Genomic DNA, 27,232 nt, shown 5'->3' on the forward strand with positions numbered 1-27,232 from the left:
AGCATTTTGTCACTTAGCTTCTGAGCAACATCAGTGACTCTGCTGGGACAGGAAAGGTCTGTGCTGGCCCAAATGGCAGGCATCTCATATGTGGCATCTTTCTTTCTGTTTCTGAGTAAGTTTCACAATCCTGACTGTTTCTATTGTCACAGGAGTTAGTTGACAGGTGCCTGCTGGGTGATGGAACAGGACAATTTGGTCTCTACGGGAACAGCTATGCTATGTATATCTAATGTTAGCAATAATTTTTGACTTACTGATGACAATTCTTGGCTTACTAAACATCCTTGACTTCTAGGAGGTTCAAGGCTTGGTTGGGTTCCTTGTATGTGAATCTATTGGCTTTTACATTTGTCTGATCTGCTAGTTTTGCTTGACCTTGGCTTGACCTGACTTTCCTGGGCTGACCATCCCAAGACAGAATAAAAGACTTTGCTCCGCAGACTGAGAGGAGACCGTAAGGTTTGCCCGATGTTACAGTCTGACTATATCAATGTGCCTTGGGGAGGTGGCTGGATGGAAGGAAAGGTTACAAGAGCACTTAGCAGTTTTAGCAGACTAACTGAAAGAAGGTTCGGAGTTTCACCTGTGAGCTGAAGTGGGAATTGGCTGCTGAGAGACTGAGAAGGGAGCAGGAAGATTCATTTGGCTCTGCTGAGGGCCACCTGGAGGGCCTTACCTGGCCCAGGGGCGTTTATCTATGTTATAGCAAGGGAGAGGAAGGAGAGACTGGGAGGTAGAAGGGAGAATCAGGTGAATTGGACAGGGAATGAAATAGCTTTGGACCAGATAGAGAAGGAAGCAGATTTTTGTGTGTGTGAGCTACAGATTCCGTTAGCATCTGGTACCCCATGTCAGAACAATTTTTTAAGTGCATAAAACAAAATGCACAGGGTTATAGAGAAAATCAGTCATGTTGAAATAGTTACTGAAATATTTTTAATAAACTGTGTTGAAGTAATTTATTTACTTCTTTATGCATTAAGTAACAGTATCTAGGTATAGGTCTATAAAACAGCTAACTTCAAAGTATTGAGAAATATGAGTAATATTTCAATATTTCTGAAACATTTGTACTATGATGTGAAAATATCTGTGGTTTATTGTCTACATTTATGAATGAAGAAAATACTAAATTTCTATAGAGGTTGTTGAAAGTAAAGATGTAAGAGCTTTTTTTCACCTTGGTTTATGTACTCTTTCATGGTGTATGTACACCCAGGTTAAGAACTCTTTAGGCCATGTACAGCATCTCACACCTATAATCCTAGTACTTTGGGAGGCCAAGGCAGGAGGATCGCTGGAGACCTCAAGCATGGAAGACCAAGACTTCTCCTCTTCCAAAAAAAAAAATTATGCAGGTACAGTGGCAAGGACTTACAGTCTAAGCTACTTGGAAGGCTGAGCCAGGAGGATTGCTTTAACCCAGGAGTTGAGGCTACAGTGAGCTATGATAATGCCACTGCACTCTAGCCTGTGCAACAGAGTAAGACTCTGTCTAAAAAACAAAAAACAAAACAAACAAAATCTCTTGCTTTAGACAGACTGGATAGTGTTAGTGCAGGGACCTAAGAAGCTGATAAGATCGGGGAACTAAACCAACCTGTAATTGGTGTGACCAGAGCTGAGGACACAAAAGCTGCTTAAAAAACACTGGTTGAGTTGAACTGAACTCATGTCTCAAGAGATGTAGGAAAATGTGAGGTAAGGATTTGATCTGGGGCCTGACAGGGAGGTCCCAGGACCACTTGCTGGATGACAGACGCCCTGCCAGACTGGCTGGGCAGGTGCTGATGGACAGGCACACAGCTGGGATCCCTTGGGGGCTGGTGTGTTTCTCCTTGTTCTGTGAAATTGTCTGAATGTGATTCTCAAGTGTATGTGCTTTGTGTATTTGGTCTGCATGTTTGCCTTGTGTATGGGGAAACTAGGTTTACATTGTGTAATAATTCAGAGAATTGCAAATTCTCTGTCTCTCTCTCTTTTTTTTTTTTAAGTAGGCTGGAAGGCCTGGGGAAGGAAAGTAACCACAGTTGAAAAGGAGGAAGCCGAAAGCTTTTCCTTAACCCTCTTAACCAATTGCTCAGTCTGAGTGTGGATGCTCATGGCTGTAATCCAAGCATTTTGGGAGGCCAAGGTGAGAAGATTGCTTGAGGCCAGGCGTTTAAGACCAGCCTGAGCAACACAGCGAGACTTCATCTCTACAAAAAGTAGAAAAATTATACACCAGGCATGGTGGTACAGTCCCAGACAGTCAGGAGACTGAGGGAGAAGGATGGCTTGAGCTCAAGAGTCTGAGATTGCAGTGAGCTGTGATGCCCCTGTAACTTTAGCCTCGGCAATAGGATGAGACCCTAATTTAAAAAAGAAAAAAGCTACTTAAACTGGTTATACGTTTATTTCTTCTAAATTCTAACTCATCCGAAGTGCTAATTTTGTATAGAATCACAGTTTTTATGTGAAGAATACATCAGAAAATAACTCGAAAAAGTTTCGGAAGCCTGAGAGGAGGGAAATGAAGGAAATCAATTAAGTGATGATCGGTTGATCAATTACATTGTTTAGCAAGTGTAGACTTTGACTCAATTTTTTTTCTATAAATATAAGGATAGAATAATCCTGTTAGAATATGGTGCTGGGGATGAGGTTGATGTCAGGGGTGAATGAACTCTTGGACTTAGCACTTAGCTGTGTCTGCAAAAAAGAGCCATTAACACATGAGGCTTTGGCAGAAGGATTAGTGTTTGTCTTGTTGCAATTATATTCATCAGGAAAAAAAGCCACTTTTTGGAATGGATGGGAACAATCTCATCCTCCAATCACATAGGGTTTTTGAGTCTGTACAGAAAGAGAACCTGCTTATTATGATAGGGTGGCTATTTTCTAGGTAGCTTTTCTATAAGGTAGAATTATTTGAAATTGCTGGGCTTTTGGTATCAAAAATGGTCAAATAGGGGCCATTTTATGTGGCTCAACTTAATAGTTTTCATTGAAATAATACTACGATGGTAAATTTGAAATTCCAGCAATAGTTCGAAAAAAGCCAATACCATCGAGGAATGTTTATGTTTTGAAAGCATGATTCCAGGGCTTGTGTGCCAAGCCATGTCTGCATCCGTTGCCAAGAATTTGAGCCACTGTTCAAAGGTACCTAACCCTCTGTCCATTAAAAGAGAAAGCATTGGTGCCAGGCGCAGGGGCTCACGTCTGTAATCTTAACACTCTGGGAGGCCGAGGTGGGTAGATTGCCTGAGCTCAGGAGTTCAAGACCAGCCTGAGCAAGACCCAGACCCTGTCTCTACTAAAGATAGAAAAAAATAAAAAACAGCCGGGAGTGAGAGCGGGCGCCTATAGTCTCAGCTGCATGGGAGGCTGAGGCAGGAGGATAGCTTGAGACCAAGAGTTTGAGGTTGGTGTGAGCTGTGACACCAAGTCATGTCTCTCAAGGGTGACAAGGTGAGACCCTGTCTCAATAAACAAACAAACAAATAAAAAAAAAAGAGAGAGAAAGCAATGGCACAGTTCTTACAGGCATTTTACTCTTTAGAGAAGTGTGTGCTCTCAACAACCCACACAGAACATACTTACAACAAAATGCTTGAGTATATGACCCCAAGGCACAGCCATTCGAGCTAATCTTTATGAGTCATTCCTTCACACCTTAAACATACTTTTGAAACCTCCTAACCTTTTGTAAAGCCAAGGTGGGAGGATTGTTTGAGGCCAGGAGTTCAAGACCAACCTGAGCAAGAGAGAGACCTGTTCTCTAGAAAAAAAAAAAAAAGAAGAAGAAGAAAAAGAAAAATTAGCCAGGCAGGGTGGCACCTGTGGCTCAAAGAAGTAGGGCGCCGGGCCCATATACCAGAGGTGCCGGGTTCAAACCCGTCCCTGGCCAAAAAACTGCAAAAAAAAAAAAAAAATTAGCCAGGCATGGTGGCATGCACCTATAGTCCCAACTACTTGGGAGGCTGAGGCAGGAGGATAGCTGGAGCCTAGGAGTTGGAGGTTATAGTGAGCTATGATGACACCATGATGCCACTGCACTCTAGCCTGGGAGACAGAGGGAGACCCTGTCAAGAAATAAATAACAGACAAACAAAAGAAATAAGATACTGTCTACCTTAGAAGCACCACCACCTTGCAGTGTGTCCCATGAAGTCATAAACGCTTCCCTAGGCACTAACCTTCCTGACTTTCACGATAACAACTTCCTAGCATGTTTTAAAATGATTTTACCAGTTATGTATATGCATCACTAAAGAATACAGTGCGGTTTTGCCTGGTAATAAATTTATATATATCTGTATCTAGTCAAAAGGATTGAAAAGCATTTTGCATCTTTCATTGGACAGTCACACATGTTACTGTAGATACTTGTAACTTGTTAATTTTTATTTCTATATAATATCCCATTTGATGAATATATTACAGTTTATCCATTCTACTGTTGATGTTCATATGGGTTGCCTCTTATCTGTGGCTTTAATGAGTAGTGTAGTTATGAGTATTCTTTAACACACAGCCTGGTACACACATTTCTCTGAGATGGCATCAATGAAAAGTCTTCTAAACTGCCTCTGGAGTACAACTTTTTTGTAAGTAATAAATTGGTTGAGGCGGTCTAACTTCTCTTCCTAGATACTTACTACAAAAAGAGTATGATATAAATGTATCATATTGATTAGGATTATGAATGAATTCATGTATTTTAAATATTACTGGAGGCCAGGTTTGGTGGCTCAAAACTGTAATCCTAGCACTCTGGGAGGCCAAGGAGAGGGGGACTGCTTGAGCTCTGGAGTTTGAGATGAGCTTGAGCAAGAGCAAGACCCAATCTCTACAAAAAAAATAGAAAAAGTAGCCAGTCATTGTGGCAGGTACGTATAGTCCCAGCTATTTGTGAGGCTGAGGCAGGAGGATCACTTGAGTCTAACAGTTTGAGGTTCTGTGAGCAATGACTGTGTCACCGCACTCTACCCGGGGTGACTGAAACTCTGCCTTACAAAAATAAATACCTAAAAATGAATAAGTATGTAATTTATGACTAGAAACATGTGTGGCTGGCTGACTGGCTGGTTGGCTGTTGCTTTGGTTGCTTTGGTGTGGATGGAGCATATACCTGCAATTTTTAGTTGCTCCTTCAGGTGACCACTTACCCTTTCTGCCATTTTTTTGTAGATCCCCTTAAAATTATTTTTGTTTCGTGCTAAATCCCCATGGTCAGCCTTATCTCCATCTATCTCTGCCATGGCATTTTTTCTTTCCCCACATTGTTTTCCACCCTAGTCTCCTTTATTCTTTGTGCTCGTGGAGTCGCTACATTCACTGATGCTTTTGTCTTCCCCATCTTCTTATGGACTCTGTTCTGTGAACTTGGTGATACCAGCAATCGCTCCCTGATGGGTCCTTCTGACATGGGTCAACTCTGCCTTCCCTCCCACTGGGCCCTGGTCCCCAGGTGAAAGACCTGGCCCCACCCTGCAGCGTGTCTGTCATATGTCTTTTTCTGTAACACAGAATGAACTAGCCTGCAATTGCCACTCATAATAAGGAAACACACCCTTTTTGATTTTTAAAAAATGCTTGATTTAAAAAATGTGTCAAATAAAAGGTTACCATTTAATCATGTTTTCTTTTTTCAGATCTAATATTTGAGATTTATCCCAGTAGAAAACATTCCCTAGTGGTCCCAACTGAAAACTTTTGGTAAGAATAGGAATAAAATAAATTTTGAGCCCAGAATCTACTGGACTTTCTATTTCTATGATGAAGCCTTTTGGAAATGCTGTAGTGACTCTGTAACAAATGACAAAACATTAAAAAAAAAAAAAATCCACAATTTAGAAAGGAAGTATCACAGCCTTCTTCTGATGCGAATTTTAGATAGTTTTGCAACATATCTGCCCCAAACCCAACAAATGAGTCCAAGCAACCAGCAAGAAACACCAGGGCCTGAAGGGCAAAGTTGTAGACTTTGCTGCTCCAGCAACCACTTGTGTGGGAGCTGCCCAGGGGCAGGAACGCTGGAATTTCAGGTTTGAGGAAAGCTATGCTGAATTATCATACATCAAATTTGCTTTAAAATAAGGCCACTTAGACAAGCAGATGCTTAAAAGCAGTCAGGTTACATTGACAAAGCTAAGAGACTGGAGATTACTATGGAAGTTAAAGTTACAATTAACTCCTCAAACCATTCCACTGCTGCTCAGCCCAAAGATGTTGAACGTCTGAGTTGATTATTGCTAATAACCTGTGATCTCATTTACCAGAATTGCAATACAGGGAACTACATAATGGGGTGTGTTGGGAACTGGTGCTGATCTATTTTTATCCCCTTTACTTTCTCCTACTTGCAAGCTAAGCTCAGCACTGGCCAGAGACAAGTAACAGTTCAGAAAGGACCGCTGTTCAGAGCTGAGGGTTACCCTGTCAGCATTGGCTGCAATGTAACTGGCCACCAGGGACCCTCTGAGCAGCATTTCCAGTGGTCTGTTTACCTGCCGGCAGCCCCGACCCAGGAAGTCCAGATCATTAGCACCAAGGATGACGCCTTCTCCTACGCATCATATGCACAGCGGGTGCGAAACAGGGAAATCTACGTGGAGAGGATCCAGGGCAACTCGGTCCTGTTGCACATCTCAAAGCTCCAAATGAAGGATGCTGGCCTGTATGAGTGCCACACGCCGAACACTGATGAGAAATACTACGGGAGCTACAGTGCAAAGACCAATCTAATCGGTGAGCTGTCTGTGCTCTTTCGCTCGCTAGCCCCTGAGAAGCCCGAGGCTTCACCATCACCGTGCCTTGCAATGGGATGTGGTGGTTTTCTTTTGTTTGCTTTGGGGAAAGAGTCCATGTACCTCTCTGGATATTTTGGAGATTTGTCACAAGTGTGTATCTCATATTTTTTAAAAACATCAATTCATTTCTCTTGATCACCTTTGCTATAAAGACTTATATGGTGTGTAGGTCTCCCCAGGCCTCACTCACAGCTGTCCAGGGCTTTGTAACAGCAACAGCGTTAGGCAAAGCCATGACAGCTCTCCCCAGGTTGCCTCTGCTTAGAAGCAGGACAGTGACTAGATGAAAGAGCTGGTATCAATATCATAGGCAATAACTTAGAAATGATTATTCTCAAGCTATCATTCTCTATCATATTTGCCCACAAGGAAAGGGTCATAGTCCTTGCAATTGTCACTTTGTTCCTTTGCCTGGAATATCCATCACCCTTTTTTCAGCTTAGCGAACTCCTACATATTATTCAGGGCCCAACATAGATTACCTCCTCTCCAGTGTGGTGCCTGTGGCCCAGTGAGTAGGGCACCAGCCCCATATACCAAGGGTGGTGGGTTCAAACCCGGCCCTGGCCAAACTGCAACAACAACAAAAAAATAATTACCTCCTCTGTACAACCCATCCTAACTGCCTCAGGCAGTATTCCCACTTTCTTTTTTCTTTTCTTTTTTTTATTGTTAAATCATAGATGTGTACATTAGTGCAATCGCCTATACCCATTCTAAGATGCACCATAGATGTGGCCCTACCTATTACCCTCCCTCCACCAAAACCTCCTCCCTCCCTTCCCCTTCCTTGGCCCTTTCCCCATAGTCTTGTTCTATAGTTGGGTTATAGTCTTCATGTGAAAGCTATAGTTTAGCTTCATAGTAGGGCTGAGTACATTGGATACTTTTTCTTCCATTCCTGAGATACTTTGCTAAGAAGAATATGTTCCAGCTCCATCCATGTAAACATGAAAGAGGTAAAGTCTCCATCTTTCTTTAAGGCTGCATAATATTCCATGGTATACATGTACCACAATTTGCTAGTCCATTCGTGGGTCGATGGGCACTTGGGCTTCTTCCATGACCTAGCAATTATGAATTGGGCTGCAATAAACATTCTGGTACAGATGTCTTTGTTGTATTGTGACTTTTGGTCTTCTGGGTATAAACCTAGTAAAGGAATTATAGGATCGAATGGCAAGTCTACTTTTAGGTCTCTAAGTGTTCTCCAAACATCCTTCCAGAAGGAACGTATTAGTGGGCATTCCCACCAGCAGTGTAGAAGTGTGCCCTTTCCTCCACATCAATGCCAACATTTCTGGTTTTGGGATTTTGTTATGTGGGCTACTCTTACTGGGTTAGGTGATATCTCAGAGTAGTTTTGATTTGCATTTCTCTGATGATTAAGGATGATGAGCTTTTTTTCATGTGTTTGTAGATTTTGTGTCGGTCTTCTTTAGAGAAGGTTCTCTTCAAGTCCCTTGCCCACCCTGAGGTGGGGTCACATGTTCTTTTCTTGTTAATACGTTTGAGTTCTCTGTGGATTCTGGTTATTAGACCTTCATCAGAGGTATAACCTGCAAATATTTTCTCCCATTCTGAGGGCTGTCTGCTTGCTTTACTCACTATGTTCTTGGCTGTGCAGAAGCTTTTTAGTTTGATCAGGTCCCAGTAATGTATTTTTGATACTGCTTCAATTGCCTGGGGAGTCCTCCTCATAAAATAGTCACCCAGGCTGATTCCTTCAAGATTTTTCCCTGCACTTTCTTCAAGTATTTTTATAGTTTCATGTCTTAAGTTTAAATCTTTTATCCAGTGAGAGTCTATCTTAGTTAATGGTGAAAGGTGTGGGTCCAGTTTCAATCTTCTACAGGTTGCCAGCCAGTTTACCCAGCACAATTTGTTAAATAGGGAATCTTTTCCCCACTGAATGTTTTTAATTGGCTTGTCAAAGATCAAATAACGGTAAGTAGCTGGATCCATCTCTTGGTTCTCTATTCTGTTCCAGACATCTACTTCTCTGCTTTTGTGCCAGTACCATGCTGTTTTGATCACTATCGATTTATAGTACAGTCTTAGGTCTGGTAGCGTGATTCCTCCTGCTTTGTTTTTATTGTTCAGTAAGGTTTTGGCTATTCAAGGTTTTTTCTGATTCCATATAAAACGAAGTATTATTTTTTTCAAGATCTTTAAAGTATGACAATGGAGCTTTAATAGGAATTGTATTAAAATTATATATTGCTTTGGGCAGTATGGACATTTTAACAATGTTGATTCTTCCCAGGCATGAGCATGGTATGTTTTTCCATCTGTTAACATCTTCGGCTATTTCTTTTCTTAGAGTTTCATAGTTCTCTTTGTAGAGATCTTTCACATCCTTTGTTAGGTATACTCCCAAATATTTCATCTTCTTTGGCACTACTGTGAAAGGAATAGAGAGAGTCCTTGACTATTTTTTCAGCTTGGTTATTGTTGGTATATATAAAGGCTACAGATTTATGGGTGTTGGTTTTGTAGCCTGAGACATTGCTGTATTCCTTGATCACTTCTAAAAGTTTTGTAGTAGAATCCCTAGTGTTTTCCAGGTATACAATCATATCATCTGCGAAGAGTGAAATTTTGATCTCTTCTGACCCTATGTGGATACCCTTGATCGCCTTTTCTTCCCTAATTGCAATGGCTAAAACTTCCATTACAATGTTAAAGAGCAACGGAGACAATGGGCAACCTTGCCTGGTTCCTGATCTAAGTGGAAATGATTTCAATTTAACTCCATTCAATACGATATTGGCTGTGGGTTTGCTGTAGATGACCTCTATTAGTTTAAGAAATGTCCCTTCTATACCAATTTTCTTAAGTGCTCTGATCATGAAGGATGCTGGATATTATCAAAAGCTTTTTCTGCATCGATTGAAAGAATCATACGGTCTTTATTTTTAAGTTTGTTTATGTGTTGAATTACATTTATAGATTTACTATATTGAACCAGCCTTGAGACCCTGGGATAAATCCAACTTGGTCATGGTATATAATTTTTTTGATGTGTTGTTGGATTCTGTTTGTTAGGATCTTATTGAGTATTTTAGCATCTATATTCATTAGTGATATTGGTCTATAATTTTCTTTTCTTGTTGGGTCTTTCCCTGGTTTGGGGATCAAGGTGATGTTTGCTTCGTAGAATGTGTTGGGTAATATTTCTTTTTTCTCTCTATTTTGGAAGAGGTTTAGTAGTATAGGTACTAGTTCTTCTTTAAATGTTTCGAGGATTCTGACATAAAGCCATCTGGTCCTGGGCTTTTCTTTTTAGGGAGATTTTGTATAGTTGATGCTATTTCAGAACTTGATATAGGCCTGTTCAACATTTCCACTTCGTTCTGGCTAAGTCTTGGTAGGTGGCGTGCTTCCAGGTATTGGTCGATTTCTTTCAGATTTTCATATTTGTGAGAGTAGAGTTTCTTGTAGTATTTGTTAAGGATTTTTTGAATTTCTGAGGGGTCTGTTGTTATTTCATCATTACCATTTCTGATTGATGAAATTAGAGATTTTACTCTTTTTTTCCTGGTTAGGTTGGCCAAAAGTTTATCTATTTTATTGATCTTTTCAAAAAACCAGCTTTTGGATTTATTGATCTGTTGTATAATTCTTTGTTTTCAATTTCATTTAGCTCTGCTCTGATTTTGGTTATTTCTTTTCTTCTGCTGGGTTTGGGGTTGGAGTGTTCTTCCTTCTCCAGTTGCTTGAGATGTCCCATTAAGTTATTAACTTCCTCTCTTTCCGTTTTCTTGAGGAAGGCTTACAGTGCTATAAATTTCCCTCTTAGGACTGCCTTTGCAGTATCCCAGAGGTTCTGGTAATTCGTGTCTTGATTGTTGTTTAGTTCCAAAAGTTTGGTGATTTCCTTCTTAATCTCGTCTATAATCCACCTATCCTTCAGCATAAGGTTGTTAAGCTTCCATGTTCTTGTATGGGTATGCAGGTTCCTGTTGTTATTGAGTTCAACTTTTATTCCATGATGGTCTGAGAAGATGCAAGGAATAACTTCTATTTTTTTAAATTTGCTGAGGTTAGATTTGTGGCCTAGGATGTGGTCGATTTTGGAGTATGCTCTGTGTGCTAATGAGAAGAATGTGTATTCAGTATTGTTGGGATGAAATGTTCTGTAGATGTTCGTTAAGTCCAGATGTTGAATGGTTGAGTTTAAATCTAAAATTTCTTTGCTTAGCTTCTTTTTGGAGGATCTATCCAGCACTGCTTAAGGGGTGTTAAAATCTCCAACTAGTATGGAAGTGGAGGAAATTGAGTTGCTCATGTCTGTTAGAGTTTCTCTTATAAATTGAGGTGTGTTGTGGTTGGGTGCATAAATATTAATAATACAGATCTCATCATACTGAGTATTACCTTTAGCAAATATGAAGTGTCCATCCTTATTCTTAATTATTTTGGTTGGTTTAAAGCCTATTGCATCTGCGAACAGGATTGCAACGCCTGCTTTTTTCTGCTTTCCATTTGCCTGGAATATAGATGACCATCCCTTCACCTTGAGTCTATATTTGTCTTTTAATGTAAGATGCGATTCTTGGATGCAGCAGATATCTGGCTTGAGCTTTTGTATCTAGTCAGCCAACCTGTGCCTCTTTAGAGGACAGTTTAAACCATTCACATTAATTGAGAGTATTGATAAGCCTTTCGTGAGTCCAGTGGACATTTTTAATCCTTTTGCGACTGTGGAAGTTGGAATTTGATCAAAATTTTCTGGGTGAGTTTACTTTTGTGGTGGAGGATTACGCTGGTCTTTATGGAGGATAGATCTGAGAATATCCTGGAGAGCTGGTTTAGTTATCACAAATTTCTTCAACATGTGAATGTCATTGAAGTATTTAATTTCTCTGTCATAAATGAAACTCAGTTTAGCTGGGTGCAGGATCCTGGGTTGAAAGTTATTTTGTTTTAGGAGATTAAAAGTCGATGACCATCCTCTTCTAGCTTGAAAGGTTTCAGCAGAGAGATCTGCAGTTATTCTGATATTCTTCCCCTTGTAGGTAATGGTTTTCTTTCATCTGGCTACTTTCAGAATTTTCTCCTTCATATTAACTTTAGTGAAATTGATTATGATGTGTCTGGGGGATGTCTTATTCGGGTTGAGTCGTACTAGAGTTCTGAAACTGTCTGCTATCTGAATTTTGGAATTTCTTGGCATGTCTGGAAAGTTCTCCTTCTGTGCCTTGTGAAGCCACTTCGTCACTTTCGGGGATCCCTATAAGACGAATATTGGTTTTCTTCAAATTATCTGAGAGCTCTCTGAGAGAGTGGTCTGTTTTTGCTCTCCATTTCTCTTCTTCTTTGAGGGTTTGGGAGTGTTCAAAAACTTTGTCTTCAATGTCTTTTCTTCTGCTTGCTCCATTCTGTTGCTGAGGGATTCTACTGTGTTTCTCAGATCGTTGAGGGATGCAACTTCTTGTCGCAACGTGTCGAAATCTTTGGTCATTTGGTCTTTGAATCCATTGAATTCTTGAGATAACTTTTGCAATTCTAATTCGATCTTATTTGCTATCCAGATCCTGAATTCAATTTCTGACATCTCAGCTATTTGTTTGTGCATGGGGTCTTGTGCTATTTCTGCCCCATTGATCCTTTGGGGAGTTGATCTACTCTGATTATTCATATTGCCAGAGTTTTTCTGTTGATTTCACCTCATGATTGTTTTTCCCCGTTGCCTCTGGCCATCCTCAGAGTTGGGGAGGTGTCTCTCCAAGATTAGACCCCAGCGGGATCACTCTATTGTTGCTGGATCTTTGTAGGGAGTGACCCTGTGTAGTTCCTCTGGGGCTGCTCTAGCTAGGGAGTTCTGGTTGTGGATGCAGCTCTGGTTTGTGACACACCCGGATCCAGCAACAGGGCTGGGGGTGGTGTGCACGGTTCTGGGAGTGCCAGGCACCCAGTGACTTTGGCACAGAGAGCCCAAGGCTCCAGCAGTCTCTGGCCAGGAGAAGAGCTCTGCGCAGAGGCAGGGAGGGCTCCAAAGGGCACGCAGCTACCAGAGTCCCTGTCCAGATGAGCGGGCTAGTGTGGAAGCTGGGAAGACTCAGGAGGGAGGATGCAGGGTTGCGTGGCTCCCGCAGTTCCTGGTCAGGGAATGTGGAGGCCCGGTGGGTGCGGGTCACTGGTTGGGGGTCGCTGCACAGCTCTTATGGAGGTCTGGGCAGCGCCAAGCCCATGAGTTTGAAGTTGCTATGAGCTGTGACATCACGGCACTCTACCCAGGGCAACAGCCCAAGGCTCCAGTGTGCCAAAGCTGTCTCACTCTGCCCGTAAGGATTAAGGCTGTAAGGCAGCTCAGTCCCCGCCTTTAGGCTGCTCAGTCACTAGGTTACTTTGACCAGCCCAATCCTTGCTCTGAGACCCTGAGGGCGGAGCTTGCCGGGGCAGTTCTTTCACAATGGCTTCCTGCGCCCAGCTCAGTGGCTCAGTCTGGGGCCCCAGACAATACCCAAAGTTCTCCACACTCCTGCTCAAGCTCTCCCCAAGGCAGTTCAACTGAGTGCCAAGTCCAAGAACACCGAAACAGTTCACAGGTAAGGCCTTTCCGGTTTGCAGTCTCACTGCTGCTTGTACTTACGGTTGCTGGGGTGACTAGGTCGATCGAACACACGCAACCACTTGCCAGTTTTCCACTGTTTTTGTCCTCCTCTTGGGGTCCAGAAGTCCCTTGCTGGCTCCCTGTATCCTCAAAGGGATGATTATAGGCCAGAGATGCCTGGAGTCTTGTCTCCCCAGACTCGCTGTTCCCAGTTGCAGGGAAGGTGTTACTCGGCCACCATCTTTAATCTCCCCACACACACAACTTCAGTATTCCCACTTTTTTGTTCCCCCTCAATGCTCTGTTTATATCACTGTCATTAGTACTGACAGTTATGTAGTGACTGACTGTTTATATGCCTCTCTCCTGCCACACCCTGAGGTCTTTGAGAAGAGAATGTTCCTCTCAGCTTCTAGCAAACAGCTAGCACCGAGCAGGTGCTCAGTAATACTGATATGAACATGAATATATTGATAACTAAATGTGGGTGGTGCTTTCACACAAGCTCAGACTATGCGATTTCATTCAAAGAAGAAAAGAATATAAGGGTAGGCATTAAGATAATTAACCAAAACCTTGGTAAGGAAGGCATTTTGACTCTAAATGATAAATTACAATGAGTTATTCAAGAACGTTATACAGGCACCCTTTAACGCTCAGGCAGGTGAAGTGATGTGCCCAAGTTGATGTAGTCAGATGCGGATGATTGAGGATGGAAATCTAGGTCGTCCGCCACCCACGGCTTTCTCCCTTTAAATACGTACTCTGAGCAGCTAAATTGGTTACAGCCTATGTGATGAAGCGACACCAGAATCCAGACATCAGAGAGCCATCTGCTTTGCCAAATTCTACAAACTGTAAATAGATGCCAGGGCTCCTTCTGGCAATAGACAGCATATGGGTGGGGTCTCGTGTGTCTCGCGCTTTACAGGTGGTGGTTCAGGGCACCATCCTCACCTAGAGGCCAAGTGCACAAGCACTGGGCCAGTCGGTTTAGTATCATTCCTTTGTTTCCAGTTATTCCAGATACCCTCTCTGCCATCATGAGTTCGCAGACTCTCAGTAAGGAGGAAGGTGATCCTTTAGAGCTCGCCTGCCAGGCGTCCAAAGCCACAGCCCAACATACTCACCTCTCCATCACCTGGTACCTGATGCAAGATGGAGGAAGAAGCCAAGCCACCGAGATTATTTCTCTCTCCAAAGATTTTATGCTGATCCCTGGGCCCTTGTATGCAGAGAGGTTTACAGCTGGTGATGTGCGACTCAGCAAGCTTGGGGCCATGACCTTCAGGCTGTCCATAGGGAGACTCCAGCCCTTGGATGAAGGCCAGCTGTTCTGTGAGGCAACAGAATGGATTCAGGATCCAGATGAAACCTGGATGCTCATCACGAAAAAGCAGACAGATCAAACCACTCTGAGGGTTCAGCCAGCAGGTAATTATCTTCTCAGGAAATTCATCCATACGTTATAATGCATTGGTAGTGGGTATTTGCAGAATATTTTTTTTTTTTCTAATCTTTCGTTGCCTCTAAAAAATTGGCTAGAAAGTTTGGGTAAACATTGTTTTTGCCGTCTGGGAAGCATAACTAAGAAGGACTCGGTCTGGGCTGTGTTCATAGGTTTTATGTGAGATAAGATCTGTTAAATGGTTAAGTTCATTCCACAGACCAGCCAGGGAAATAGTTTTGTTACCAGTTTTGCCAGGCTCCGTGTTGGCACATTATCTACATTACCTAATTTAGACCTGATGATCATCCGGTAAGGAAGTAGTGGACTCCTCATCTTGAAAGTGAGGAGCTTGGGCCTCAGACATGCGAGGCGCCCCACCTAAGCTCACCGGGTGGGGCAGAGGGGCTGGTGTTCAAAGGCAGGCCTATGTCTCTCCAAAGCCCACTCACCACAGACACTGAGGCCTCAAAGCAGCTCCAGTTTCCAACTTGAAGCCTTGTCTTCCTCAGTGCTGGGATTTCCTTCCACCTGACCCCTTTTCCGATGTGAAATGCTGTCTCTTTTCATGATCCCCTGGCTTTTTTGTCAAAGCAAGCAGAGAGAGACCTTGTCTGCCATTCCTGGGTTCTCTACATAGGCTTTGGTCTAAGAGAAACGAGTTGCTAAACCGTGTGTTATAAACTCATTGCTAAAAGCAATGATCCGATGTTGGATCATTAAAGTTTTCTTTCTTTTTTAAGAGGAGCGTTTTTCTATAAAATTGTCTTGTTGACGTCGAGTATGTAAGTTACACTTGGTGAGTCCTGTGGAGCCATATCCCATGTGCTTTTAGGAAAATTCCACTGGATATTCTCAGTCAAAAAGGAGAATGAGAAATCACAATTTACAGCAATTCAGTATAAGATATTTAATTTTATATATGCATAATATGTACTATTCAATTCAGCATATAATAGTTTATTTTTTAATTTATAAAGCATATACAACTGTATACTTCATACATTTGTGCGTATATTTTGCTTAGTAGGATTGCATTCAGAAAACCATATGTGGTGTCCTTGCTAGGTGATTTAAGGAATAGTCACAAGCATTTTTTACTCTAGGAAACTTTTTTTGGCTTACCTGGCTCTATACAACTGAACTCCTCCATAAAATGCGATCTCATTTCTCTCTGGTACTGAAAGAACGGATGCCATGGGCTCTCTAAATACCTGTCTTGCTTTTGTTTCCCAGTGAGAGATTTCCAAGTCAACATCACAGCTGACAGCTCGTTTGCTGAAGGGAAACCCTTAGAACTGTTCTGCCTGGTTGTGGGAAGTGGCCGGAACCCACAGCTTCAGGGTGTTTGGTTTTTCAATGGGAGTGAAATTGCCCACATTGATGCTGGTGGAGTCCTGGACCTGAAGGACAACTACAAAGACAGAGCCAGTCAAGGACAGATCCAGGTTTCAAAGTTAGGCCCCAAGGCTTTCTCTCTTAAGATCTTCTCTGTGGGCCCAGAGGATGAAGGTGCCTACAGATGTGCAGTGGCAGAGGTGGCAAGAACTCAGACAGGCTCCTGGCAGGTGCTGCAGAGAAAGCAGTCTCCGGACAGTCACGTGCAGCTGAGGAAGCCGGCAGGTAGGTGACGCTGGGCCCAGGCCTGCCCTGGCTTGCTTTCAGTTCCCCTGCTTTGTTAGAAGAGGATGCCTCCATGAACACAGCAGAGGTCTTCCTGAACAGTCAGGTTCAGTGAGAGCACCGTGGAGGGGAAATGGCGTGAAGGAAAGCATCCAACCGGCTGGAGACATTAGTATTCCTGAGCCCTGGGCTGTGACCACACACTCCACCGCATGTCTCTAAACCTCAGCTTCCTCATCTATGAAATTATGTCACACAGCTAGAAGGGCCTTAAGTAGCTTCTTGCTGTTGCTGATTCTTTGCTTCTATTTTTGTTGTTGTTGTTGTTAATTCTAATTTTTATACTTGGGTTTTTCTTAAAGTAGAGAACAACTTTATTAGACTGGGCTTCATCTTTCAATCGCCTTCTGTTAATCTCCTGCTGTGTTAACCCAATATGGGAAATAGCACTTAGTCGTAGTTCTGACTCTTAGTAAGCAACGAAGAGGTAATGAATGGTGAGCAGACTCCAGTCCTTGCACTTTGCTGTGACGTGGTGAGATGCCTGTGGTTCTGAGTACGTGTGCACCACCCGGGAAGCCTCTCAGGCCACCTTTACTTTACGAACATTGCCTGACCTTGAACGTGTTGAATAATCAGTACTTTCTGTCTGGAGAGAAAACAGACAAATCCACAGCTAATATAGGGATTCTCTGAGCTGGAAATTCAAAGTCTGTAAAAATTAATTGCCCAAAAGCAAAACCAAATTTTAAATGTTTTAAAATGTTTAAAAACTGAACTAAAAATAAAGCTATCCTGGTCGTACTTGCTCAAGGGAGGCATCTCCAGAGATAGATAAGTTTCCCCTTCATGTTCTTCTCCACCATCCCGTTGGAGAGGGATGAAGACACCCAAGCTTTGGCCCGAGTGGCAGTCAGGAAACGTGTTGGCGTTAGTTTTCACACAAAACATTTGGTCTAACTTTCTAGGATTCAGGAAAAACAATGTAGGCGGGTTTACATATTTACCCAGAGGTCAGTCTCTGCTCTGTGCTTCTCGGCACCCCCTGAGCACACACGCAATCCAAGCCTGTGTGTGGGAACTGGTGCCAAAGAGGCTCCAAGGTGCGTTTCAGGGTGTTTAGTTTACCAGCCTGTAGATGGGGCCATCTTCCAAAACTAGAAAACTGTTCTTCACATAGGTTGGAGTCCAAACTGAGCTTAATATGTAGAAATAGGAAAAGTACTGGCAAATGTATTGAGGATCGGATTCTGTTTACCATTCTGTTTTGAAAGTCAGTCAAACTACTACTTGAAATATAAGCAGAGTTGTATCATTCTATGAATATTTTCCACAGAAGGGGACACCCATTACCACTGTGAATGCGTAAGTTACACCTACTTAGTAAGATTATTACTTTTTTCCAAGAGGTGGTAATGACCACAACGAATTAAGGAAACCTCATTAAAAAAAAAAAAGATGTTAGTTGAAACCAATCTTAATGGTTATGTTAAAGGGGGGAGATTATGAGTAATGATTTCCCCTCTGATTTCTGTTCTTCAGTTATGACTCTATTTTTAACTTGAAAGAAATTAAATTTGAAAGCAGATTTGCTGATTTTTTTCAACATACTTATTCTGCTTTTGTAACTTAGGTGTATGAAGACATAAAACAGTCAAGACTGAACTCCTTTCTCAATAGGGAAGAGCAATTTGCAAATTCATTTAGATCCTGTTTAGATTTCTAGTATCAATTCATTTTGTTTTCCTCTTTTGCTTTGAATTGTCCTCCTTTTACCAAGTGTCTATCGTCCTAGTGCTAATAGCTAACCTCTACTGAGTGCTTTCCCTGGCCATCCAGGCTAAGCCCTTTGTGTGCGCCATCTGGTCAGTCCTCTCAACAACGCAATACAGTGAGTGCTGTTATTATCTTCACTTTTACAGGAAAGAAAACTGAGGCTCAGAGAGAGATCAAATACATTGCTCAGGGTAACTCTGAATCCAGAAGCCTTGGCCTTAAATGGAGAGTATCAGACTACCTAGGATGTGCAGGCTCCTGAGGCAGCTCTGCGTGGCCCACAAAGCAGCCAGGACAAGGTCCTTGCACAGTGTGTTAGTGAATGAATGAAATGTTTGTTGAATGAATGGCTTGGATTTCCTGTCGAGGAGTCAGATTTACATTTATAGGTTTGCACTATAGTTTAGACATAAGAAGGCTCTCCCTTTACCAACGGCATATAGATATACATATATTCACACATGCAGTATATACACAGGCACACATGTATGTGTCTATACACACACATGCAGTAAATACGCAGGCACACATATGTGTGTCTATACACACATGCAGTAAATACGCAGGCACACATATGTGTCTATACACACATGCAGTATATACGCAGGCACACATATATGTGTCTATACACACATGCAGTATATACGCAGGCACACATATATGTGTCTATACACACATGCAGTAAATACGCAGGCACACATATGTGTCTATACACACATGCAGTATATACGCAGGCACACATACATGTGTCTATACACACATGCAGTATATACACAGGCACACATACATGTGTCTATACACACGCACATGCAGTATAGACGCGGGCACACATGTATGTGTCTATACACACGCACATGCAGTATAGACGCGGGCACACATGTATGTGTCTATACACACGCACATGCAGTATAGACATGGGCACACATATATGTGTCTATACACACATGCAGTAAATACACAGGCACACATATATGTGTCTATACACACATGCAGTATAGACGCGGGCACACATGTATGTCTATATACACGCACATGCAGTATATACGCAGGCACACATATATGTGTCTATACACACACATGCAGTAAATACACAGGCACACATATATGTGTCTATATATATTTATGTATATAAGCATATATTTTCCCCCAAGTCATTTTATATCATGAACAGAGATATTATTAACACTGTTTTGTCTCTATTGAAAATACATACTAAACCAATTAGGATTGATTAGAGAGAGATAAGTAGAGAAAAGTGGTTTTGAACTCTGGGGATCTGAATTCTAAAAAAAATAAAAAGTTAAATAAACATACCGTCATTACTTTTAGGCTCATGCACCCACCCTAATTAATCTAACAACATATTACAAGACATTTGCCCAACTAGACATTCTTCAGGAATGGCTGTTTTAACTAACTTATTTTTTTGAAGTGCAAATTATAAATTGTTTACATGTAAATAGTTTCTCCTGATAGTCATCTACTGTCTTATTTCCACTATTTAATGTTTAATGTCTGGGGGGTGTATAGGAGGAAACAGCATGGTTTAATAACAAACTAGTGACAACAAATTAGTCAAATCCTAATTATACTGTATTTTGGAAAAATTCACTGTATTTTGGAAAAATTTGCATTTACTTAAAGTATTTTTTTCTTCTAAAATCTGCTGTCCACAGCAAGAAGTGTGGTTATGTCTACCAGGAACAAGCAGCAAGCTGTGTGGGAAGGAGAGGCGCTCACTCTTCTCTGCGAGGTAGGTGGAGCTGAAAGTCCTCTGTCTGTGAGCTGGTGGCACTTCCCACAGGACCGGACACAGCCAGAGTTCGTGGCTGGCATGGGGCAGGATGGCATTGCGCAGCTGGGTGCCTCCTATAGTGGACCCAGTAACCATGGCAACGCAAGGCTGGAGAAAGTGGACTGGGCCACCTTCCAACTGGAGATCACCTCCACCACCCTCGCAGACAGTGGCACGTACAAGTGCCGAGTGTCTGAGAGGACCCGGGACCAGGCCAGGGACCTGAGCTGGACTCAGAAGCTTTCGGTTACTGTAAAATCCCTGGGTAAGTGTCAAAGAAATCCTTTCCTGAACTTGCACAAAGGTCACTTCATTCTACAGCAGAGGGCAGTGGAATTTGATTGTTGTTATCCCAATCCCCTACTTTTATGTGTGCACCTATCCTAGGACACCGAGCACAGGCTCTGGCTCCTGTGTCTGTCAACTAATCTTTAAAGTTTATCCATCCTTATAAAGATCAGCTTTGGAGTGCAACTTGTGAGTTGTTCAAAGTTAAAAACAAAATGCCGTGAATCAGGATGGACTTAAAGATGAGCGTAGCAGAGCCGTCTGCGTTCCGGCTCTGACAGCTGCCTCCCTGGCCTGCAGAGCCTCCTGTCACACATGCAGAGGGTTTGATGCTGAAGCCAGGAGTGGGGGAAAAGGAAGGAGGCCAGACGACCAGGTCTGGGGAGTGTCCCACCCGCTTGGCAGCAGCTGTCTGAGCAGCCACTGACAAACACTGCCTATTTGTTGTTGTGGCTGAGCTGGTCTTAGAAGAGAGGCAACTTTGCAAAATTTGTCAGAATTCAGGACACACTGTACTCAAATCAACTTCTATCCCCCAAATATCTGATATTCCAAATGTACAAAGGCATGATACTAAGTGCAAAGGGGGTACCTAGAAAAGCTTCCCAGTACTATACGTTGATTTGCTAAGTGTATTAGAAATTGTGTTTCATTTTCCTGTCTGCAGAGTCCAGTTTACAAGTTAGTCTGATGAGCCGTCAACCGAAAGTGATGTTAGCCCACACCTTTGACCTGTCCTGCGTGGTAGGGGCCGGCTACTCTGACCTCAAGCTGCCCCTCGCTGTGACGTGGCAGTTCCAGCCAGATGGGGCCCAAGTCTTTCATCAGCTTATTTGCATCACCCAGAATGGCTCTATCGAATGGGGGAATTCCCTACCCCAGTTCCAAAGGAAGACGAAGGTTTCACAGTCTTCATTTCGTTCTCAACTCCTAATCCACGATGCCACCCAAGAAGAGACAGGAGTGTATCAGTGTAAAGTGGAAGTTTATGGCAGAAATTCCCTAAGTACCAGTGTCCCTGCCAGGGCCTCTGCCATCTCTCACCCATTGAGGATAGTCATCACTTTACCAGGTATGCGCCACTTGAAATTAATCCCTGATTTTTTTTATATATTTTTATTATTATTATTATTATTATTATTATTTTAATTTTTAGCCGGGGCTGGGTTTGAACCCACCACCTCCGGCATATGGGACTGGCGCCCTACTCTTTGAGCCACAGGCGCCGCCCAATCCCTGACTTTTTTTTTAAACAAACAAACAAAAAATCAAAATCATGGGCGGCGCCTGTGGCTCAGTCGGTAAGGCGCCGGCCCCACATACCGAGGGTGGTGGGTTCAAGCCCGGCCCTGGCCAAACTGCAACCAAAAAAATAGCCGGGCGTTGTGGTGGGCACCTGTAGTCCCAGCTACTCGGGAGGCTGAGGCAAGAGAATCGCCTAAGCCCAGGAGTTGGAGGTTGCTGTGAGCTGTGTGAGAACACGGCACTCTACCAAGGGCCATAAAGTGAGACTCTGTCTCTACAAAAAAAAAAAAAATCAAAATCACATTCTTCCTATTTGGGGCAAATTATACAAATAAAATATAAATACTTCCTCCTTATGTTTGCACTAGGATAAGTAAGCCTCACATAATGTGTAATTTCCAAGCTAACATTAGGTCCGTATACCTGGGCTGCCTACACTTGTAGTGAAAACACTGAACTATTTCCACACTGGCTAATCACTCCAGCTCTGTGCCCCTGCCCCATTTTCCCATGAGTTCCCCCCACCCAGAAACTAACTGTACCCTGTGGCACAATGGGGGCCCTCTAGGCCCTGGCCCCATGAAGAGCAAATCGATCTCTGAAACCGGTCACTACCCAGGCCTTATTGGTTATTAAATATTTGCAATGTCTCTCCTTGGGGTAGGGATAATGTAAATTCCCTTAAAATACATTTATCTCCTTATTTTTAGTGTCTTAAGATGAGTCTGAGAATTTATAATTATGGTCAAATATAATCTAACTCATCAACTGGTCACGGAGCGTAGAGGTTAAGAATAAGGCCTCCGTAGGCAAAGTTCTGCTGTCACATATCTCTTACGACTTGAATTCTCTTAGGACAGAGGGATGACAGACTTGGCGGGCATTTAGATCTGATGATTACTGAGAATCACTGGATAGCAACGTGACTTGGGACAAGTCACTTCATCTATCCAGGACTCAGTTGCCTCCTTTGTAAATCGCTGATGTGCAATTTCAATGTGGTGACATATGTAATGTGCCCAGGGCAGTGCCTCACACACCACACAGGCACTCAAGCATGGTTGCCACTGATATTTTCTCTGCCACAGAGCAATATTTTGGGTAATGATGATGATATTCTTGTCTATTAATTCATGCTTTAATTTACTTGTGCGATCTGTGGTATTTGCAACTGCTGCCCCAATTCTTTCTTCTTGAAATGTCTTTTTTCCTTGGTTCTATGACACAAAATTTTCTTGGTTTCCTTTCGATAACTGACTTGTCTTTGTTTTTACAGAATTCTCCTCCTCCACTGAATCTTTCTTCAGAAAACTGTTCCTTTGGAATTCAACCTGGCTTGCTCTCTTCTCATTCTAACGCTCTTCTGAAGTAGACTCATCCCTACCCATGGATACAACTTATATACTGATAATTCTCAGATCCATTCTCCTAAAAGATTTCTCTTCTGGGCTCCAGACTCATGCATCCAAGTGTCTCTAGGATATGTCTGCAGTGTGTCCGAACACAAACCTGCCACTGTTATCCAAAGTACCTCCTTCTACATTGTTCCCTATGGCCCCCTTAACATCAGGCAGTGACCCAAGTCAGACCCTGAGCCATCCTCAGCTCCTCTGTGTTCACCTCATTGTGAAAGGCAAGGTCCTTGACATTCTGGTACATTGGTGTCTTTCCAGCAGCATCTTCTTCCAATTCCCATCTTGAATTTTAGCTCTAGCCACATTGAATCACTTGCAGTTCCTCAATACAACATGTTTTCACTCACTTTCAAAGTCCTTGGTCAAGTTGCTTCTTTTGTGCAGAATTCTTTTTTTTTTTTCTTTCTTTTTGCAGTTTTTTTGGCTGGGGCTGGGTTTGAACGCACCACCTCCAGTATATGGGCCTGGCGCCTTACTCCTTTGAGCCACAGCCACCACCCTGTGTAGAATCCTTTTTTTTTTTTTTTTTTGAGACAGGAGCCTCAAGCCGTCACCCTAGGTAGAGTGCTATTGCATCACAGCTCACAGCAACCTCCAACTCCTGGGCTCAAGTGAGTCTCCTGCTTCTAACTCCCAAGTAGCTGGGACTACAGGTGCCCACCACAACACCTGGCTATTTCTTGGTTGCAGCCATCATTGTTGTTTGGCAGGCTGGATTCAAACCCGCCAGCTCAGGTGTACGTGGCTGGCACCATAGCCGCTTGAGCCACAAGTGCCAAGCCCCTGTGTAGAATTCTTTAATCACTTCTTCATCACAATAATACCCACAAACCCTCAAGGCTTAGCCTAGGGTTGCCTCCTCTGGGAAGTTGACCCTCATATTTGGGTTCGGTGACCCTTCTGGGTGCACTGATAGCCACTTAGGCATACCTCTGTCCAGGGTGACATAAAGCTGTAACCTCTAAGCTTTGTCCCCTACCTGTCTCCCCCTTAAGACTGAGGCACTAAGGGGAGGCATCCACAGAGCCTGGAATAGTCTGGCATGTTATACAACATGTTTGTTGAAGGAAGAATAAAGGGAGCTAACTGGCAACATCAATAAGCAATTACAGAAGTAGAATCAGTGATTATCAGCAAGAAGTTAGAATAAGATTTGGGAACAAAGATTATCACTCAACTTTCTGACAAAGCAGAAAAGGGGCTTCAGTCACAGTTGACTCCCTATCCACATGACGTTCTCATAGTTGAATGGCTACAAAGACACATACAGTTTGGGTTTTTTCCCCTGCCTTATTGGACCTTTGCATTTTATTTATTTTTTATTAAATCATAGCTGTGTACATTAATGCAATCATGGAGTACAATGTGCTGGTTTTATATACAATTTGAAATATTTTCATCAAACTGGTTAACATAGCCTTCACCGCATTTTCTTAGTTGTTGTGTTCAGACATTCACATTCTACATGTAGTAAATTTCACACGCACCCTTGTAAGATGCCCCGTAGGTCCCACCAATCACCCTCCCTCCACCCATCTTCCCCCCTCCCCTCCCCTCCCTATCCCCTTTCCCCATATTCTTGGGCTATAATTGGGTTATAGCTTTCATGCATTTTATTTTTTCTAAATTTTTTATTTTTAATTTTTACAAGTACATAACAATTGTATATATTCATAGAGTACGAGCAATGCTTTGGTACAGGCATACGATGTGAATTAATCAAATCCGGGCCTCTATCACACCTCTGCCATTTAGCATTTCTTTGTGTTAGGAACATTGCAATTCTGCTCCTGTGGTTATTTTAAAACACACCTTAACTTATTGTTGCTTATAGTCACCTTGTTGTGCCATCAAGTATTATCTATTCTATTGAACTATATTTTTGCGCCCGTTAACCATACCTACACTTCCTCACCTCCCCCCCACCCTTCCCAACCTCTAGTAACCATCTATTCTCCTTCTCCACGAGATCAATCATTTATAACATTCAGCTCCCACATACGCATGAGCATAGAGGAGATTTGTCCTTCTGTACATGGTTAATTTTAACTTAACGTGTTTTCCAGTTCCACCCATGTTGTCCCAAATGGCCGGACTTTAATCTTTTCTTGTGGTGATATCATATTTCATTGTGTATATGTACTGCAGTTTCTTTATCCATTCATCTTTGGTGGGCGCTCACATTGATTCCAAATCTTAGCTGTTGTGAATAGCGCTGTAATAAACGTTAAGAGTGTAGGTATCTTTTTTTTTTTTTTGAGACCACGTCTCACTTTGTCACCCTCGGTAGAGTGCTATGGCATCACAGCTCACAGTAACCTCAAACACTTGGGCTCAAGCTATTCTCTTGCCTCAGTCTCCCAAGTAGCTGGGACTCACCACAACACCTCCCTAGTTTTTTGTTGCACTTGTCATTGTTGTTTAAACCCGCCAGCCCTGGTGTATGTGGCCGGCACCCTAACCACTGAGCTACGGGCACTGGGCCAAGAGTGTAGGTATCTTTTTGACGTCCTGAATTTCCTTCTTTTGGATATACACCCAGCAGTGGGATTGCTGGGTCATCTGACAGTCCTGGTTTTAGTTTTTTGAGGATCCGCCATACTGTTCTCCGTAGTGGTTGCACTAATTTACATTCCCACCGACAGTGCCCAAGGGTTCCCCTTTCTCTCCGTCCTTTCCAGCGTTCATTATTGCCTGTCTCTTTGATAAAAACCGTTTTAACTGGGGTGAGATGATATCTCTTTGCGGTTTTGATTTGTGTTTCTTTGATGCCTAATGATGTTGAGAATTGTTTTCCTGTACCCCTTGGTCATTTATGTGTCTTCCTTTGAGAAATGTCTATTCAGATCCTTTGCGTTTTTTAATTGGGTTATTTGACTTTTTCCTATTGAGTTGCTGGAGCTCCTTATACAGTCTAGTTATAAATCCCTCATCAGACGAGGAGTATGCAAATATTTTCTCCCATTGCGTAGGTTGTCTCTTCACTTTGTTGATTGTTTCCTTTGCTAAGACACATACAGTTTTAATAGCCCAGCTATAATGTCCTTTTCTCTAGCCGTGTTTAAAGGCAGATGCAATTAAGCAAACCGTGAATCCAGAAGTGCTCTGGATACTGAGCATGCAGACAAAGCATTAATAGAGCCTCTTCTCCTCAATCTGATGCATGAAACACTGCAGAAGAGATGCCATGTTTAAATACTGGAACATTTAGTTGGATGTTGTGGCGGGCACCAGTAGTCCCAGCTACTTGGGATGTTGAGGCAAGAAAATTGCCTAAGCCCAGGAGTTTGAGGTTGCTGTGAGCTGTGACGCCACAACACTCTACCGAGGGCAATAAAGTGAGACTCTGTCTCTAAAAAAAAATAAAGAAACAAATACTGGAACATTATCATGCAGAAAAGAATTTGGGCTTTTCAGTCGGATACTTTCTCTGCCACCCCATTCCCTGCCCAGCAAAGGTAGAAGCAGGACCAGAGAATGGAACTTATGAAGAGATAAAATTCAACTTGATGTCATAAAAAATTCTCCAGTGGCAGAACTGTCCAAAGATTGCACGTGCTGCTTTGTCAGATAGTGAGTTGTTCAAAAGCTGAGTGAGCAGTTCGTGGGGCCACTGCAGGGGGTTCACACATATGATGGAGAGAGGAAATACTGCCCTAGTTGATCTTTATTATCTCTACTACTTTAAAATTCTATTTTCTACCAAAGTAACTGTTTCTATGTTTTTAATTTAGAGAGCAAGCTAGAAGTGAATTCAAGCAGTCAAGTTCGAGAAGCATCCATCAGCTCCAACATTGACATAGAATGTAGCATCTTGTCCCGGTCCATTGGAAACTTTCGATTAGCCATTATTTGGTATTTTTCCCCCATTTCCACAAGTGTATCCTGGCTGAAGATCCTGGAAATGGACCAAACCAATGTTGTAAAATATGGGGATGAATTTCACACTTCATGGAGAAAACAAAAATTTCACACTGAGAAAGTTTCCCAAGACTTGTTTCAGCTGCACATTCTGAACGTGGAAGATGGCGACCAGGGCAGATATCGCTGTGCCGTGGAGGAGTGGCTCCTGTCCACAAATGGCACTTGGCTCAAGCTTGGAGGAAAGACTTCAGGACTAACAGAACTGAAACTCACCCCCACAGGTAAAGCTGGTGAGAGATTCTCACACCTGTTCCTGTAGGATTGCCATTTTCTCTTGGGAAGAAGTTCTGTGGAGTGATTGTGTAGAGGTAAAGGTATGACCTAGAGTCATAGGAATGCAGTCCACATGCAAATGACTGC

The 27,232-nt window shown here is 42.6% G+C and overlaps 1 protein-coding gene across 1 annotated transcript in view; it reads left to right on the top strand.

The window, feature by feature from the left end:
• Window positions 1-27,232, top strand: part of CD101 (CD101 molecule) — a 39,630-nt gene continuing 12,398 nt past the window's right edge. The window contains exons 1-7 of the mRNA XM_053592746.1: window positions 1-115; window positions 6,358-6,738; window positions 14,377-14,793; window positions 16,043-16,429; window positions 19,882-20,265; window positions 20,956-21,360; window positions 26,683-27,093. Of these exons, the coding sequence (XP_053448721.1) occupies window positions 73-115; window positions 6,358-6,738; window positions 14,377-14,793; window positions 16,043-16,429; window positions 19,882-20,265; window positions 20,956-21,360; window positions 26,683-27,093 (2,428 nt within the window). The 5' untranslated portion in view covers window positions 1-72. The remainder of the gene's footprint in view (window positions 116-6,357; window positions 6,739-14,376; window positions 14,794-16,042; window positions 16,430-19,881; window positions 20,266-20,955; window positions 21,361-26,682; window positions 27,094-27,232) is intronic.

This window comes from Nycticebus coucang, chromosome 5 (genome assembly GCF_027406575.1).
Source record: "Nycticebus coucang isolate mNycCou1 chromosome 5, mNycCou1.pri, whole genome shotgun sequence".
Taxonomy (NCBI): Eukaryota; Metazoa; Chordata; class Mammalia; order Primates; family Lorisidae; genus Nycticebus; species Nycticebus coucang.